Source organism: Ipomoea triloba, chromosome 1, assembly GCF_003576645.1.
Source record: "Ipomoea triloba cultivar NCNSP0323 chromosome 1, ASM357664v1".
NCBI lineage: Eukaryota > Viridiplantae > Streptophyta > Magnoliopsida > Solanales > Convolvulaceae > Ipomoea > Ipomoea triloba.
In genome coordinates, this window is record NC_044916.1 from 32,266,868 (window position 1) to 32,279,806 (window position 12,939).

At 35.1% G+C, this 12,939-nt stretch overlaps 2 protein-coding genes across 4 annotated transcripts; one reads left to right on the plus strand and one right to left on the minus strand.

Annotated features, from left to right (window-relative positions):
* Positions 1–90: 90 nt before the first annotated feature.
* On the plus strand, positions 91–6,427 carry LOC116030963 (something about silencing protein 10). Of its 3 annotated transcripts, none has more exons than XM_031273365.1 (16): positions 91–523; positions 758–852; positions 996–1,065; positions 1,786–1,919; positions 2,098–2,223; positions 2,340–2,479; positions 2,610–2,697; positions 2,939–3,115; positions 3,560–3,727; positions 3,965–4,051; positions 4,220–4,359; positions 4,492–4,630; positions 5,242–5,480; positions 5,652–5,715; positions 5,803–5,871; positions 5,971–6,427. In XM_031273365.1, exons 1-16 carry the CDS (start codon positions 409–411, stop codon positions 6,100–6,102), a joined length of 1,983 nt encoding a protein of 660 aa, XP_031129225.1. In that variant the 5' UTR covers positions 91–408; the 3' UTR covers positions 6,103–6,427. The 3 variants fall into 3 exon arrangements, with proteins under 3 accessions (XP_031129225.1, XP_031129233.1, XP_031129241.1); XM_031273373.1 differs by having other exon boundaries at positions 5,245–5,480; XM_031273381.1 differs by having other exon boundaries at positions 3,965–4,042.
* A 307-nt stretch (positions 6,428–6,734) lies between these two features.
* Positions 6,735–12,172, minus strand: LOC116030979 (eukaryotic translation initiation factor 2A). Its single transcript, XM_031273393.1, has 13 exons — positions 12,060–12,172; positions 11,187–11,637; positions 10,908–11,094; positions 10,195–10,426; positions 9,980–10,048; positions 9,364–9,465; positions 9,178–9,218; positions 8,467–8,600; positions 8,000–8,063; positions 7,829–7,925; positions 7,629–7,747; positions 7,211–7,233; positions 6,735–7,112 (listed from the first exon to the last, which is right to left on the minus strand). The coding sequence occupies exons 2-13, from the start codon at positions 11,579–11,581 to the stop codon at positions 7,031–7,033; spliced, it is 1,545 nt and encodes a 514-aa protein (XP_031129253.1). The 5' UTR covers positions 11,582–11,637; positions 12,060–12,172; the 3' UTR covers positions 6,735–7,030.
* Positions 12,173–12,939: the final 767 nt, after the last annotated feature.

Below are 12,939 nucleotides of genomic sequence, written 5' to 3' on the forward strand. Positions count from 1 at the left end.
CGAACCGACCCGATAGCCCACGTAAGTTGAAATTCCGGATTATATTTAAAAGGAAAAAAAAAATTATATTTTTTCTCTTAAACCCTCGCAACCCTTTCACAAGTTCACCCTTGGCACCTCTCACTCCCTCTCAGGAAATTCACCGCCTCGCCGGAATTTCGCCGACAACAGTTCCGGTAGCTGCGAAAAGGGCGATAAAGAAGAGAAAAGGAGAGGTTTTCCTACTCTTTTTTCAGCTTTCTAGGTTTCTCTATTTCTCATCAGTATACTCTGACGTATTAATCGCATACTATATTGAGAGAACTATTATTCTAAAGAGGAGAGTGAGTACTGTGCGTTTTCCTACTCTTTTGGCTGCTAAAACCCGTCTTCTCCATTTGGACGCGCTCGCGCAAAGAGAGATTAGCTATGGGAAGAAAAGCTGGAAAATACAAGAAGAGGGAAAGCAATCCCTCAAAAAAGTCTTCCAAAACGGACTTCTACAATGAAGATGATGATATGATGAACGATGAAATCGATGCCTGTAAATCTTTTTTCCCTCTATTTCTTTTTTTTTTCCTTAATATTTTTGCAATTGTAAGGTTTTAGTCCTTTTGGATCAAAGTTTTCCAATATTTTCAATCTCTCTTTTTTAAATATGTACATTAGCTGGACCAGAGAAATTTTGAGTTGTTAATGTTTAATGACATTTTTGTTTACTTAAAAGTTAAAAAGATTTTGTTTTTTGTTTTTCATTTTTCTGTCTGTCTGGTTGTAGTTCACAAGCAGAGGGATATAATTCCACTGGACATTAACAAAGATGTTGATGAAGAGTCTGATGAAGATGATGACCATCCTGTGTATGATTTGGAGGTATATTTATGCCCCAGTGTTATCATGGAGAAAATAATATGCAAATGCTCCCAATAATGATTTTAGCCAGCACAGAATAGATGTGAGAAACATGCAAAGTAGTGGTTAAGGGAAACTTTTAATTTCTAAATATGCTTTTGCAGGATGATGATGAGGATGATGAAGATGAGGGGAACGATGATGATGATTATGATGATGGCCTTGCTGCTAAAAGTAAGTGACCAATCTCCTCAACTGTTTAATACTATTTTTTTTCATGATGATATTTGTAATTTGGAAGTGCCATTTTTGATGAATTATCTGAGCCTGTTACATTAGGTTCATTAAAGAGGGAAAATTTCATTTGTCTACTATCAACTTAAGCAAATAAACAGCATTTAATCAGAGCATTCATTAACAATTTTTATGAATTTGTCACAATGATTTGGTAATAGATTGAATATCTAGAAAGGGAATTTGGAATTATTGCAATTGCTGAGTAGGTATTTCAAAAATAGTTTGCTGCTTACATACATGACTAAAAGGGATATCTATCGTTTTGGACCCCAGAAACTGAACTTGGAATTGATTGTGAAAAAAACTTATTGGTGCAGCATAACCAGGGAACTTAATTTCCATGGCATTGTTTTCAAGTATTTTGATACCATTACTATTGAATTTATGGATAACTTTCTGTTCTGGATTACTATGTTGAATGTGTGTTTTTTAAATGCATGGAGTCATACAACCCCTACTTCATGCATTCATAATTTTTACATTAGGCTTTTACTGTTGGTTTTTTATAATTTATATACCCATGTGCTTCAGTGGTGGAACTCCTTAATTGAATCCAATACATATTGCTTCTTAAACATGTTGGATGAAAACATTTTCCTAGAGTGCACATTGATCAGAATATTTGTTTGATCTAATTCAAGTGTCTTACCTATGCAGTTTCAAAGCAACTAAAGTATATGCGGGCAAAAACGGGTGGGGTTGATGATGAAATGCACGATGAATCTGATAAAGAGGAGAAAAAGAGAACTGTGTGGAGTAGACACAAGTCGGTTTATTACAACACTGAAAATGTTTGTATATATCAACTCCATCATCTTGTACTTTTAGCTTTCATGTCACTGAAGTTATCACATGTTTAAGAATTTTATTTTATTTTTTTCAAAATGCTAATGTTTTGGTAAATTTATTGGTATTGTATCTAAAAATATTGATTATAGTGAAATTGACTCCTGTTTACTATCTTTTTAGCTACATTCAAGTGATGATGATCTCCCAGCGGAGGAGGAAGAGGTTTTGAGATTGCAGAAGGAAAATGCTAAAGCTTTGTCATTGGAAGACTTTGGTCTTGAAGATGACAAAGAAGCAACATTTGAGGTAAACCATTTACATCTTTTCATTGGCTTAAACCCATCAATTATTCATATTGGGTATGTAAAAGAAATGCTGTTGGATTGAGTTGCACAATATACTTACTAACTCCTTTATTGCAGGAAATTCTAGCCCATGGTAAACCTGCTGTAAAAGATTCTGCAGATAAAGAACAGAACAATGAAACCAGCATTGCCTATGAGAAAATAAAGAAAGATTTAAATGCTTTGACAAGGGAAGAGCAAATGGATGTTGTCTATAGGTGAGCGCTTCTCAGTTGTTTTGTCATTGGGATTGTATTTTCCTCTCTTTGCTGCACTTATAGTCCAGATTTTGGTTGATTGTGTAAAGCATTTATGTTTCTGAGTTTTCTCCATTTTGTTCTGATGTAGCTCTGCCCCAGAATTAGTTGGTTTATTGTCTGAGCTTAATGAAGCACATGAGGAGCTTGATAACAAAGTAAATCCACTCTTGAGCAAGGTACTCCTTGATTATCGATCTTCTCTGTCATCTGCTCCAATATTTCCAAGCTAAATAGACAATAATGTAACTGTAACTAAGAGTGCTGTCTAATGAAATTCCATTGTAGACAAATCACCACTTTTCTCTATTAATAGTTCACTTTTGTCTGGTTCATTCAGTTCATAGTGAGTTTTTCTGCCCTTAAAATGTATTGGTTGATATTAGATCAATGGGCATGCTAATTGTTTGTTTTTTGAAGATTAATCTTGGAAGTGGAAAGAAAGGAGAATTGCACTATCTGGAGGTCAAAAGGCTTCTTCTGCTCTCATATTGCCAGGCTATTACCTTCTATCTACTTCTCAAATCAGAAGGGCAACCTGTTTGTGATCATCCAGTTATTTCTCGCCTCGTGGATATAAAGGCTTTGTTGGATAAGGTTAGCATCTTTCATTAATAACTGCAAACTAAATATTGTTCTTTTCTACTAATCAGTTAAAACCAACTACTATTCCCTCATTTACCACCACCCCAACCTTAATAAGTACCAAATAAAATAAAATGGTAAAGCATTCAGGCCTTGTAAGGTGAGGAACCATATCACAAACATTTTTGTGTTATGATTTTTTCATATGGGAAAATTCCTCCGGATCTGCTTCAACCCCAGAACCTTGAAGCTTTGATCTGTAGAAGATGAGTGATTGATGTGGCATTTTGTACTCAAGAGTTGAGATGTTTTTGCATTTTAGTCATTTTGGATAGCTGTTTTTTGAGGAATTATTTCACAACCTATAAATAGAGCTGCTGTACACTCTCCCTTTTGTTTATGCATCTAATCTTGTCTTGATTACTTCCCTCATTCTTCAAGCATGCTTCATTGCAGATGAAAGAACTTAATGGGAATCTTCCTTCTGAAGTTGAAATTCTTTTGAGCAAGGGTGGTGGTACTGAAGCCGAAGAGAGATTGGTTACAGGGGATGTTGCCTTTGAATCTGAGCATCCACCAAATCAAAATCCCTCTGTGGTTGTAGTTGACACTCAAGTTACAGAGGTAACTACCTACTTGATAAACACTCACACACACACATAAGTATTTATTTTGCTGTTCTGCTCTTCTTTATATAGCACATGCATAAGTATTTTATTGCTGCATGTGTTTATCACTCCTTGTTTCCATATGTTCATTTTCATGAAATTATTTTGCTTATAGGGCTATATGTGTATAAAAGCATGTGACCATATATGCATGTTTGTGGAATATACTAATGTTTTTCCCGATTATTTTTAGCCTAATGGAGCTGCCGAATCAGTGGAGTTGAATAGTCCAAAGGAGTACAATAAAACTCATTCAAAGCGGAAGCTTCAGGTAGGTCATGTATGTAGAGAGCCTCTAAAACATCATGTTAGAAATAATAATAGAATCACTTGTGCTAATGTATCTGATTCTTGTGTGTTTACAGCCCTCCTCTCACTTTTTCCTTTGCTACCTTAATCAGCATGCTTGGTTAATGTATATACTGATATTAGCTTAAAACCCTGGCAGGATGACCAAGTGGGTGTACAAAGCATGGAAATGTTGAAAATAAGAGCAGCTCTTGAGGAGAAGCTGAAACATAAAGGTGTCTTCAGTTCTTTAGCAGCAAAACATGAAAACTCTAAGAAACGTCTACGACCAGTGAATGGGTATAATTTGCTTTATGCATTTGGGATTTTTCATTGTTAAATGTTAATCTGAGTACTTTCTAGTGGAAAAGTGAAGCCAATTATAATATTTACATTAACTGGTAATCTTTATATGAATGTTATATTCAACAGACAACTTGCAACCTTAGAAGATTTTGATGATGATGCCATGGACATAGAAGGAGGTGTTCATGGGGTGGCAAATGGTAATGCCCATTTGCCACGTCCAAGTAAACTATCTAAGCTTGTGACTCAAGTAAATAAATCCAAGGTGTGGTTGTATTCTCTCATTTTTAGACTCATTTATATCTATCATACATTAGCTTAGTTCGCAAGTGTAAAGTTAATCATTATCATGGAAATTTGAGAAATGATAATAGCAGCTGTATATCTTGATTACACAGTCCTCACATTTATTATATGTCAAAGTAGCTTTAAAATGCCAATAGCTGTTAAAATTTTGGTTACCTAATCTCATTTTTTTCCCAACAGTTTGCTATACTTGTTTGAGCAGATACCCATGTTATTCACCATCAATAACAATGGTTATTTCCCAAATTGAAGTTGTTTATTCTGATTGGAAGTGTCTGAACAATTGTCCTTCAAATGTGTCATTTTATTCTTCATGAGTCAAACCTGAACTCCCAAAATCTAAATGCTCTAAGAATTTTCCAGGTTTTAATATCATTGATTTTGGGTATGTGTTGTAAACTCAAAACCCCAAGATGCTTTGATGTTCCAAGCATTTCATCATTAGTCTTTGATTTTGGTCATTGCACCTTGTCAAACACTTTATTTGAGATCTACCATCTAAGACTCATGCATTACTCAAAATTCGTATTTATGGGTTTCTATGTTTTATAAAGTTCTCATCCTTTTTAGCAGTTTATTTCTGGTGATGATGACTTGCCAAAACGAGATGATATTGGGGAGAGGCGAAGGAAACATGAGTTGAGAGTTCTTGCTGGAGCTGGTATCAAATCTGCAGATGATGTTGAAGATGAGTCTGCGGACCTCTCAAGTGATGGGGATGCAAATGGTGAAACAGACTCAGACTTGGAGTTCTACAGACAAGTAGAGAAAAAGCATTCTGCAAAGGTTGCTGCTAAAAAGCATTCAAGGTTTGTATCTTTTCAATAAGGTGGCCCAAAATTTCACCACATTTTGGTTCCTATTTGTCCATATGCAAGTACAAGGGCACATTTCAATTGTGTTTACCTCGGATAATTCACCTTCTAGAACCAGTATCTTCAATCTTCATATTCATAATAAAACATAAATTGCTGATGCAGGACCAAATTAGTCTCGTCTCTACCTGAAACCACTGTAGACGGGAAGCGCCAGATTAATTACCAGGTTTGGCATCCTTTCTTATCTTGTAGAATTGGCATTTTTTTATTATCATGCTTAACCTTCTAAATGTGCCTGTCCTCTTTATGCTAGATTGAGAAAAACAGGGGGCTAACTCGTAATCGTAACAAGAAAGGCAAAAATCCAAGGAAGAAGTACAGGGTATGCAACAAAACTGTAGCTTTTTTTCTTTCCTTTTTGTTTTTTAATTAAAGCATGAATGCATACTGAACTAATACCATTCTTTTCTCCTTGTCACAGTCAAAGCATACAGAAGCTGTTAAGCGTAGGAAAGGACAGGTGCGGGAGATCAAGAAACCCTCTGGTCCTTATGGCGGAGAAGCTTCTGGTATTAATGCTGGTATCAGCCGTAGTTTACGATTCAAGAACTAAGTTCTTGTGCCATTTTGATACATTCGACGTAGCAAAGATCATCATGGTTGTGGGTTCCATGATGCAATCCTGTTCTTGTAGGTTGGTCCAAACTGGATTTTGTTGTATGCTTGTTTTAAGGATTTATTTATTGAAATCTTTTCAGATATATTCGTCCTAGGTTTCATCATCATCTTACATATAGACATCAATTATTTGGGATACGATTTCAAGTGCTGTGCTTTTGCAGCCACCTGAGTTCCAATTTTGTTGTACGAGACTGATGTACTCACTATTTCTTAATATATGAGTATATGACCCCAAGTATTTGGGCATTTATAACTTATACTTCGTCCATCTAATTTTCCTTGTTTACTACTGTGTTTATTAATCAAATTAATACTTTCTTCTTTACTTTAATATATTTGTATTATTTAATTACGTTTAATAATATTTCTTATGTAATTTTAAATATATAAATTTTATATATTAATAATAAAGTTAAATAAAAAATTTAAATTATATCCCGTTAATTAAACCAGACATAAATTTTTAATGTAATTTTAAATATATAAATTTTATATATTAATAATAAAGTTTAATAAAAAATTTAAATTATATCCCGTTAATTAAACCAAACATGACATAAAATAGAACGAAAAAAAAAACATATTTTTATCATTGAGTGTATTATAATGCTAACTCGTTCAGCACAAGAAACCTCTGAACATGGAAAATAATCTTGACCAAAGTTTTGCATTAGTACAAAATTTTTTGAAAAAAAGCTTTCAGAAGGCATAGCATCCAATTGTGCGACAAAGGGCAGCATTGCAGTATTTTCAGCATTTGGATAGGCAGAATCATTGAATAGCTTGAAGGCCCAAATACCTAATGCCCTAAGTTTGAGCAGACCAAGACTGGAGATTAAGAGATGTGAGTGGGAACTTGGCTACATAGCACCGTCAGCAGCTTTTTTCTCTCTTTGTTTTTCCCTCTTTTTCTTGTTTTTCAGTGCATTCTTGCTCATCTCTCTACATTTATGAAAATACGCACATCAAAAAGCGGTTTTGCATCTAAATTTTTGAAACATAAAAATAAGGAAAGTGAATAAGCACGTCTGGATGCTTACCCTGAAGGATTTCCACCAAATAACTGTAAAATGAAAATAATGCAACTGTTAGATAACATTGTTATAGAGAAAGGATATATAATACTGCGTAAGAAATTGTGATATAGCATATGAACATTGTTATGTCCACTTTCGAACCATTTACATGTGAGTTCTCAAATCCAGTTGGTGTTTGTAGACCAAGTAAAAGGAAAGCCTAATCATATCGTATGAAACTCCAACGATACATTCAGATATTTTACTGATACTGTTAATAAGTTGCTGTGCAAGGAAAATTTTGCATTGCTGACTAAATCACTTCTTACCAAAAAAGTAAAAGGAAATTTTACAAAATAAAGAAAAATCAAACATTTGACGCGGTCTTAGAAAAGAAATTCCAGTGCAGTTTTCAATAACACGATAAGGAATTCTAACATACCTCTGCTTGGACAGCAGCTGCAGCCTTGGCATGAGGTGGACGATAAGCAGCAGGCTTTTGTGCAGGAGGATTGGCAGGTGTAGTTTTTGTGGCAGGTTTGGAAGCTTTTGATCCTTGTCCTGCAAATAACATTGTTTATTTCGATTCATACGGCATAATTGATACTAAATCCAAATGGTTTCAAGATTTGACAGTGCAACCTTGAACTTTGGTTTCGTCAATTTTCAGGGAGTCAACAGCCTTCAAAAATTCTGAAATTTCACCAAACTTATCTGGGGATTCAGGTTTCCAGTCAGCCTGTAAGAGAAAAATTAAGTAGGTCAGCATTTGGGTCCATCACCAAATAATGGAAATTTTGCCAAGATTTTCACCTGGTACAATTTTTCAAACATCTTCTTGAAGTACAGTGATCCATTGTGATGAAAGACCTTAATCCTTTAGCCACATCAAAAACCAAATATTAGTGAATATGTACATGTGTTTTGCAAATATGCAGGTCCATTTATGACCAAGCTAGGAACAAACTCGACTCCAGAACAAGAACTACATAGTTGTGTTTGCTGACCTACAAACTGGACACTTCAAAGTGAACTTTTGGTCTAATCAGTAATCTCTGGCACTCTACACCAAATTCTCTGTTATTTATCTGATAATCTGTTACTCTTAATGGATCTAGATTTCAATTATCACTTGCAAATGATCATTCATCCAAAAAAGTTGATTACAAGATTTGAAACTCTTAACACATTCTTAACAGTTAAACCTTTGACCAATCAATTATAAATTCATCTTTATTTCATAACCACACTACTGGACAATAAGCAAAGAGTATGCATACCCATTGTCAACTTGGAGTCTAGGAGCTGTTGTGGCAGTCAAAAAATAGCGTCCGTCCGGAGACCATTCACTTGTCACTGATAATTCAGCTTTAGTCGTTCCAAGCTTCTTTTTTTCAACATAATCCCAGAATGCCTGAACAGCAAGCATAGTTGAGCTTAATCATGTGCAAACATCATATCCAGGATTAGCAATCACAAGACTTACAGAAGTTGGAGAAACTCATTTTTAAGATTTAGGGCAAATAAACATTATGTGTAGCTGTACTATCCATAATAGAAAGATGCATTTCATATGTAAACAGAGGGTTCATGCCAGAGTTATTCCTTCTAAATAAGTTTTTTAGGTAAAAAATAGTTTTACAACTTTCTTAACATTGTTTTGTTTTCTCTTTAGAAAACAGGTGGATGAACAGTACTCTTCACCAGCTTTTGTTGATTTTGTGTATGCGGTTGTGCTTATATTTATTTATTTTTCCCTCCCTAAACAGGCTCTAATCATTTTGCATTCGCAGGAACCATTACTTGGACATCAAAGGCATCATACTTAGAACCTTCAAATACAACATTTTATTTGAAGGCAAAAGCAGCAAAGCGAGAAAGTCCTATATAAAGTGAGAAATATATGTGTGCATGTGGATAATATGACATGGGCTAAGAAACCAGCAGAATCATTATACTAAAATTAAAGTAACTGTTTTAAGAAAAAATACCATATCACCGGGTAAGTTCCCAAAGCCTGCCAAGCAAATAACTATAAAAAGAAGATTAAGGCAAGACAAGAAGAATTACCAACAAGTACTACAAACAAGCAGACAGAAACCTATTTCCATCAAATTACTGAAACAAAGAAAACCAAAGGGGAGTGGGGTGAAAAAGTTATTTTCAACAAAGGATACACTTTCCTCTTGGATTCCATCTGATTGTGTTGTATGGGCCAGTTCCAAGCTCAAGAAGAGGATTGCATTTCTTGTCAAATATTGTTGCCATAGCAGGCATAACTAAGGATGTCAAGGAAAATTGAAACAAGGTAAAGAAAAACACAGGTGATTGTGAGTTAAATTATCTTTTACAAGTTGTTCAAATAGAAACAAGTAAAAACAGCCAACACTTCCATTAAACAAATAGAGTCTAAGATATAGAGAGTTACAGACCACACCCAACCCTTTTCCCCACTCCCAGTTTAAGTTTTGTGTCACAGACTTAGAACCTTCTGAAGTTAATCCACTGGCATTCTAGCATATCGTACACACCCACTTTTTCATAAAGTTTCTAGGAACATCTACTTAAAGAGAGAGAGAGAGAGAGAGAGAGAGAAGACAGCAGCTATTACATGAGTGATGAGCCTTAAACAAACTATGTGGTTGCATCCAGAGTTATTAGCCTTAATATGCAAATAACCTGATTTTCATGTAGAATGCAGAAGTACATTAGAATTCCAGGTTATTTTCTTTTCGTTTCGTTTCATTGGTGCTGATAGGGTCAGGGTAGGGATTGGTGGGGAGGCAAGGATACATCCATAAACAACTGCAAATTCTTTGCCAGTGTGCGACCATTGAACATCATGAACAGGCCCTTCTTTACCTGCAATATTCCCAACTCAATCATGTCCATCTCACTTGATAGAAAAATGTTTGTTGAAGAGAACTAGAAAAATCTGAAACACAGCCATGAGGATTACTAGATTGAAGCATGCTTGATGAAGAGAATGAGAAGATAGAAAAACTTACGAAGTGGCACAAGTCCGTCATGGCTTCCATCTGTAGTCAAGTAGTTTAACTTTGTCTCCCCATAGTAACTCTGATTGGTTTTATCAACATCTGATTGCACCAACACTAGGAGCCCAGTAGAACCATGGTTCCAACTCAGTTGCACAGTTGAGCACCGGAAGAAACTACGTCGAGCAACAGGGGTTTGTGAGTCCTTTCCAGAGGTATATATTTGAACACTTGCTGGCATTCCCTATAAAAATTAAAGGGCAAAGCTTCAAAAACAAAAAATCTCTGTCGTATAGGCATCAAAGGACAGGATAAAGGTCTTATTATCAATTTATCACTATCATCAGTTAGATGTCATCTATTTGAAAACTGGTTGATCGTTACCCACTTTATCTGAAGTTACACCTGCCATTTTATTCATTACTCCTTAATTCATAATCCATGTAATTGACTTTTGAAGGTGAAAGCCTAAAACAGTGTTCATTCCAAATTTTCTACATTGTAAGGAGCCTCTAAAACTTTGTTATTCCAATTCTTTGAGTACTAAAATCACAAAATTCTCTCACTTTTACTTGTCCATTTTCAACCACATGCCCAGAGATACTATTAATACTAGATGGGCATCCAATCCAGTTCACTTCTATACATAAAAACAAAATGCGGTTCCAGTTTCACAAACATAAATCCATTTTTTCAATATTTATTTAAAATTGAAAAATTAAAACCTTGGATTCGGGAACAAATGCGGCCACATAGGATCCAGGAGTCTTAGAAAGCTCCATTGCAGCTATTCCAGGAACACGAACCCGTTGCACAATTCCTTTTGAGAAGTCTCTACCATCAAAAAGTTGTATCTCATTGGTTGCCAATCTGCATGCAGCCATTTCATCAGAGCTAAAGCGTACAGACGGCCTACAGAAAACAACATATCACATGATAGATTTCCACAATTTGATTATCAATTTCAGAAAATGGCAGGCCAAGATAGAAGAAAAATGTCATACCATGTAACTTTCGTCATGTTCTTCTGATACAACTGGTAAACAGATTCGCCACTCTCCACCTTCCACAAGACCACATTTTTGTCCTGTGGGGATGTGCATTTCTGGAAGGTCTGGAGGTATGTTCCACAAGGGGAAATAACAGCAGCAAGCACATTGGGAATTTCAAAACTCCTAATCTCTTTCAAGGTTTTACAATCATGCACACTAATTACTGAGTCTGATTTCATAACCATGAGTTTTGACCCATCTTCACTAAACTTTGCACTTGTACAAGGGACTGTAGCAAGCCTGATACTAGGTTGATCATTAGGGAAAGGCGGCCCATCCCAAATAGCATAACCTTCTGGTCCTCTTATCAAAATTTCCAATGCCGGCGAGGTCTCTGAAACTGCCATTTGAGGGTTTCAAAATGCTCTCCAGTATCAAGATTTCCACCACTCAATAAGCAAAACTACAAAAAGACAGAGACTAGCTGTTGTAAGAATTAACAAAAGAGAAGCTTGTTTCAATTCTTAATCAATAAAATTCATATGGTAGATAACTACTAGCATCAAAAGAAATCCTATTTTCAGTTTCTACTAATAATGAATTAATACAATTGTCAGTGGTGATTGAAACAACAGCAAACATATTCAATTTTCTTGTCCTCTTGGAGGACAACTTCACTTCGGAGATTAACAGAGAACAAAATTTTAGAACAGTTAATAAGATCACTTCGATTATTTAATATCTATCAACAAGGTAATCAGTAAAGATTCAAAGAATATAAGCTAAAAATGGCAATGACTGTTATGAAACACTCTTATGAAAATTAAGTTCAACCTAAATCAATGAAGAGTTTTAGGTATGAGTAGCAACGTTAGGGGTAAACACCTGAAAAGCAAACCGGCTGACGGCGGTTCCGGTCGGAGTTCTTCAGCGAAGTGAGTCGAGGCAGCCGATTTCGGCAAACTCGGTTCTTTTCTAAAACATCAGGAACATTTCGCTAACCTCAATGGTTTCATAAATTAAACTTTTACCCCAACTTTGTGGGCCAAAATTGTGGATAATTACACTCTGACCTCTATATATTTTAAAATCTGTATTTACACCCCTCCGAGGCCTGATCAATCATTATTGCGTGGACCGTGAGTCCGTGACAGCCCAAAAACACATAAAGTACATTATTCTAACTCATAAAATGCATTATTCTAACACATAAAAGTACATTATTCTAACTCATACAATACATTATCTTACCCTAAAAATTTCATTATTCTAACACAAAATACATTATTCTAACTCATAAAATGCATTCTTTTACCCCATAAACTTTATTATTCTAAACACATATAAAGTACATTATTCTAACACAAAATACATTATTCTAATTCATAAAATACATTATCTTACTCCATAATATTTATTACTCTAACGCGCAAAGCAAAAAAAATTCTTCTCCTTTTTTAACATTAAAACGACGTCATTTTGAACCATGATTAACGGAGCTTACACAATAATTTGCCCCCTCCGAGAGTCCGAGATATACTGTTGACCATGTATGGGCTTCGTCTATAGATCCAACAATAAATATAACTTACAAATTGGGCCTTCTGTTGCTAAATCTGGGCTTCGTCTACCAATACTTGTAGATATTTAAAAAAAAATACAATGCGAAATAATTAAAATGTCAATGGAAATTATCATTAATATTTTTGTAAGAATATATTTTGGGCGAGACCATCTCATGTGACTGCGTGAAATGTGTAATTTT